This window comes from Bidens hawaiensis, unplaced genomic scaffold (assembly GCF_021521415.1).
Source record: "Bidens hawaiensis isolate Kalapana, Puna unplaced genomic scaffold, B.hawaiensis_p1.1 tig00024816_1, whole genome shotgun sequence".
Taxonomy (NCBI): Eukaryota; Viridiplantae; Streptophyta; class Magnoliopsida; order Asterales; family Asteraceae; genus Bidens; species Bidens hawaiensis.
Genome location: NW_027493927.1, coordinates 139,555 through 145,453, shown reverse-complemented (window position 1 = coordinate 145,453; position 5,899 = coordinate 139,555). Strand labels below are relative to the sequence as shown.

The 5,899-nt window shown below is 40.2% G+C and overlaps 1 protein-coding gene across 1 annotated transcript; it reads left to right on the top strand.

Moving 5' to 3' along the window:
* Positions 1-1,306: 1,306 nt before the first annotated feature.
* LOC143570013 (uncharacterized) lies at positions 1,307-3,600 on the top strand. The gene is made up of 5 exons (XM_077055781.1): positions 1,307-1,456; positions 2,565-2,625; positions 2,792-2,896; positions 3,007-3,313; positions 3,408-3,600. Exons 1-5 carry the CDS (start codon positions 1,316-1,318, stop codon positions 3,427-3,429), a joined length of 636 nt encoding a protein of 211 aa, XP_076911896.1. The 5' UTR covers positions 1,307-1,315; the 3' UTR covers positions 3,430-3,600.
* The last annotated feature ends 2,299 nt before the right edge of the window (positions 3,601-5,899 follow it).

The following is a 5,899-nucleotide window of genomic DNA, read 5'->3' as shown; positions in this document are numbered from 1 at the left end:
CACAAAAGTCCTAGCCGCAAGGACCACTGCAGACCAATATTGGGAAAAACATCGGCAATACCCATGAGTGTAATTGTGTTCTTGTCGAGTTCCTTCGGAGGGAACACAGTCATGGAGGACAGCCACATTATATCTTTTGTATAACCCAAAGATTTTGCAATCTTTGTAATGTATGGCCCGCCACAGATGCTGCCGGTGCCTTTCCTTACTTTATAAGAATTGAAATACATTGCCATGCTTACGCCAGATTGCAGTTAGCTGGGGTCAGCAAACAATAAAGATGGAATAAATCACGTTTAGTGCACCACTCTTGACCCCTGTAACGAGCACAAACCGTAGATGCAATCACCCTCTGTAGGTACCTATGAAATGGTATTCTGATCATCGTTACTCGTTGCTTCATACCTCCAACTCCTACAAACTCACGATAACCTATATTAGGCCAAAACTCTATCATTTGTTGGCGAGTTATGTCTCTCAACCCATCGGTAAACATTGTTGTCTCAACCTCTTCCGCCGTGTATAACCCCATAAGCATGCCAAATTCTGCTAATGACAACTCTTGCTGGACCTTGTTCATTCTAAAACAAACTGCTTTATTATAATGCAAATCATTAGACGGGATGAAGGGGGAGAAAGAAGTGAGTAAAATATACACACACTTCATTGTTAGATGTATATCGTTAAGTGGGTAAAAAACCCTATGAGATCACACAATCTATATGGTTGAGAGATTCCTTTTATTCCTAATATTCGTCTTACAGTCTTACAATATGGTCAAAGAATCAATAAGGCCTAAATATATGTGAGAGATTGATGGATTAAATACGTTTCACGCTTCTTGCAAAAGTAATTGTACAATTTTAAAGATTCTTCGTCATACGTTTCGTATTATTTCCTATACAGTTAGTATAGATTACTTCTCATGAGTTTTCAAACACCTACATGCATACGATTTGTATTCTTTCATATACGGTTCATATGTTTATGTTAGATTACATGCTTCGTATGAAATCTTATACGTCTCGCCTTCCATATAATACGAACTGTATACAAAAGCATATGACTCGTATAGTTTCTGAAGCATATGACTCGTATGGTTTTCCATATGACTCGTATGGCTTCCTTGATTTGACTAACTTAAGTTATTATTCTATACGTTGCGTATGGGGCCTGCAGGAATGATGAATAAATAAGGTAAGTGGTAAACGAACGAGAGAGTGCTTGGTTTGGTTGTGTGCTGATCGTTGTTCTCTTAAATCCCTAATTGCAATTGCAATCGGAGGACATCAAACTAAAATAAAATAAAATAAAAATGGTGGCGACAGATTTAAAGACGGAGGTGAAGAAATTGATGGAGAAACGGACGGCTTTGGAGGTGGAGATGAACGCTATCATCGACCGTCTTTCTCAACCAGGAGGCCCTGGACTCTCCGGCAATCTCCTCGACTCCGAGGCAATAATTTCTTAATTTTATTATTCAATGTTTCTCTAGTATACTTTTTTATTTGATTATTGGCGATATTATATTTGATTTACAGAATAATTATATCACAATTATTATTAATACAATCCAGTTTGAAATTGAATCTATTTTACCTTTTATCTTATGGATGTAGAAATGAATATGTTCTTTCTGATACAAACGAGTGAGTAGGTGTAGGACTGACTACTGGAAGTTTGCACATAACTTGTTGATAATTAAGGAAATTTACCAAGGTTATAGGTTGCTGCCATGAAATTGTAACCATTCTTTTGGTATTTTACTTCACTCTTTGTTTTGTATCTTGCTTGTTTTAATCTGGAATGTGGAAAACACTAAACAGCCGCATCATGAATCCATGATTATTGCATTGCCTGGGCAAATCTTGCTTATATGATCAGTTTATGCTCACAGTGCCATTTATGCTACATGTGTGCATTTATAAACCTAATAAAACAAGAGTGCGGTGATTTCTGTTACTAGGAATATAGAAAATTGCCCAGCTACGTATCGTATCACGATGCATGTTTAGGTTGTTTTATACATCTTATGAGATCGGCAAGGTAATAGTATTCCGTCATCCCACACACCCTGACCTATTTTAGTGATAATTAATACTATGGCATTCAACTAGAAAAGCTTCAGGTAAGTTATCACTACTAAGTCTTCAAACTGGGCGTACTTTTTCATGGACTTGCAGGGGCTGCTTGAGTTGCTATGACTATTTTTATGGATCTTCTAACTTATACCCAAGCATTCTAAATAGTATGTCTAAAAGTATATTACATTAATACATCTCATGATTGTGCCTGTGTGTATCAACCAGTTTCTTTTGTTTTAGTCCAAATTATAGAATCAGTATCACTTTAAGGTCCATTAATCTGTTTGTACCTCTCTCTATCTATTGCAGATAGCTTGGAACTAAACTCTGAGTTTAATTCAATTTACCGTGTTAAATGCCATCTTATGCTAACCTTTTAATATCAAACTAAATCTGACCGGTACATCTCTCCATGATCCCAACGACAAAGTACATTTCTGAAAAGTTTTTTTTTTTTTTTTTTTTTTTTTTTTTTTGCAGGGGTTTCCGAGGTCTGACATTGACATTCCAGTCGTTCGAGCTGACCGACACAGACTTGCAGGTTTAATAAACATAATCCTTATCTCTTGCATTAAACCTATTTCACATGCTTTTGAGTTTCTCTTATCTAGTTCCATTTTCAAAAAGTTAATTTACATTTTCATTTTTCATTGATACCTAATTTTCATTAAATGAGACGTTTTTAATTTCATTGAACTTCAATACAGCACTGAGGAATGATCACAAGGATATCACAGAGAAAATAAGCCACAATATTGAACTTCTTCATTCACAAAAGCTTCCTTCTAGATCTTCAACCACTTTGGACTCAGGTTAGCATCTTTAAACACAGTAGTGTAAATGAGCCGAGCCGAGCCGAGCCGAGCCACTCGCTCGAGCTTGAATTGGATTACAGTTTCATTGTTACAGGGTGATGTTTCAGGTTCCAATAGCCAAGGTATGGTGGGTATAAGCTCATCAATGAGTGTGATGGATGTGAATGTGAGCAGGCCATTTGCAATGGTGGATGAAATAAGTGAGGAGTCACCAGCAGCAGAAGATGGTTTACAACTTGGAGATCAAATCGTGAAATTTGGGAAAGTTGAATATGGTGATAATTTGCTACCAAAGCTTGCTTCCGAAGCGCAAATGAATCAAGGGCTTCCTGTTCCTATGGTAGTTATGAGGCAGGGGGCTTTGATTAACCTTGCTGTCACGCCTAGAGCATGGCGAGGCCGTGGCTTGCTCGGGTATTTTTTTTTATCCATATGAGCATTTTAATAAACTTTAGGTTACTTTTGATTCATTTGACCAGTTCACTAATTCATATACTTGTGTTTGCAGATGTAACTTCCGTATCCTGTGACGTGTTCTTACAATCTTGTTAAAGACATAATGGATGTTAAAGTGTTTCTAGACTTTATTGCCTCTAGTGCATTAATTTGCTTGCTGCAATATCATTGTTCGCTACAGTATCTAGTTCAAATTTCCCATTTCTTGAATAGAATTCAGTTCCTAAAAAGGTTTTATAATTTTAGTTTCTTAAATTAATTCCTGAAAAGAGTTTACATATCTCACTCTTTTGGCAGGTGCTTTATGTTTATACTTATTCAGGTTTAGGTGCTATCAAACTTTGAAGAACTTGTTATATTTTCTATTATGTGCACTATATTGTTCAGTTACTAGTTTTCAGATGATGTCACATTTTAAGAATCTTATACTAAACGTGTTTGTAGTTATCTTTAACCGTGTTTTTATTATCGTGTCGAAAATCTACACCCTAACAACATAATAACACAAGGCAAGTGAATTTCCTATGCAGTATTATTGAAAAAATCAAGCAACATATTAAAAAGGGTTTCGAGGTTAAAGGCCACTGAAGAAACGTGGATCGACTCACTGGTAGACGATCAACTTTCCTCGGGTATGAGTATGCTATTTCACCGATGGTTCTCCGGAGTATGAATTCTTCCACCTACAAAACGAGCAGCACCGTGAACTTACCCCTCAGAAAGGGACAGAGGGGTCCTCTTTGGGGTAACCCTCCGGTGTGAGAATAAGAGATTGTAGGAGAAGATAATAATAATCTGAGAGTGAGTAAGGAATTGGAATGTATTTTCTTGCTTACCTCCCCTTGTAGAGGTGGTGTGGTATTTATAGTGCTAGGGTTTCCAATGATTGGGCTCAGATCCCATTAGGGCCTTTTTGGCCTCCTCCTATCGCTTTGCGCCACGTGTCCTTAGGACACCTGGTGCTTTTTCATTGATTATTCTCTGACCCAGATATTTCACCTGACCCATGTGCAATCACGTGGTAGCACATGGGTTTTGATGAGTTGTCCACCTTTCATTGGCAGCTGTCAACATCAGCATATTCTTATTCCTTAAAGGATACCTTCTGGAAGGTTGTCTGACGAGCACAATCAAGGTTGTCCTTATCCTGATTTGGATAAGGACGAGGTTGATTATGTGCATGTGTGATATGCGCCTATCCTGAGGATGCGCGAGGTCTTCTCTTTATTCTCACGCGCAGATGTTTCATGCGCAGATGTGATATGGGCAAGCATATGTAATATGCGCCACGCGCAGATGTGATATGCGTGAGCATGTATGATGCGTGAGCATGTGATATGCGCCACGCGCAGATGCGCCACGCGCAGATGTGATATGCGTGAGCATATATGGTGCGTGAGCATGTGATACGTGTGGGCATATGTGATGCGTGAGCATATGTGATATGCGTGAGCATATGTGATGCGTGAGCATATGTGATATGCGTGAGCATATGTGATATGCGCCATGCGCATAGGTTTTGGCATTGTGCCTTCATGATATCTTGATTTCAAGCCTCTTGTCCATATCTTGTGGGTTGACCCGCCCCGCTCGATGTTAAGGCGGGTACATACCTCTTCAAGCCCCCCCAGTCTAATGTGTGTCTTGTCTCGCGCGAGCGAGGTAAGATAGATATTAGACTTAATAGTTCTCTTTTAATAGGGTTTGTCTTTTCCTTTTTTATTTCTCATCGTTGCGCGAAATTCTATCCTTTGGTTGAAATGAATCGTCCATGTACGTGGTTGGTTGGTGCTGACATGCGTCAGAGATGGAGACATGTGTCAGACTTTTCGCGTGCTCGAGGTGCTACAGTTGCCTTTCATGTCCCCTCACACCGTGTCAGGAACACGTGTCGCGCTCGTGTTGGCCTGCACCTGCGAGTGGGGGCGCGTGAACTCTGATCAGTACCTGTTTCGTTCCCTTTCATGTCCCCTCACACAGTGTCAGGAACACGTGTCGCGCTCGCGTTGGCCAGCACCTGCGAGTGGGGGCTCGTGAACTTTGATCAGTACCTGTTTCTCTCTCTCCTGGGCCTATAAAAGCAAGCCTTTTGAGTTATTATTCTTCATCTTCATTGTTATTTCAGAGCTTTTTCTTTCCTTCCATTTTTATTCCGATTAAGGGCCTGTCTTTTGCTTCCAGATTTCCGTTCTTGAAGTAACCTCAGTTTGATTCACAGTTGTATGTCTGATAACCCAGACACCACAATCTCCCCCAGCAAACGCCGTGTAAAATCATTAGTCATGTCCACTTTGAAGAAGACCGGCAAGGGGAAACGGGCTGCCGAGGCCTCGTCGGAGAAGGTGGGGAAGGGCAAGACAGTGAAGAGGTGGGATGAGATTCCCTGTAAATTGAGACAGTCTGATTTTGACAGTCTCATCGCCTCTCAGGGTTTTCTCCCTGAGTACGGCTGTATGCTCCCGGCGGCCGGGCAAACGGCGGCGGACCCGCCCACCGGCTATATCTCCTTATATTGCCATTTTTTCACTCACTGCAACCTTCGTC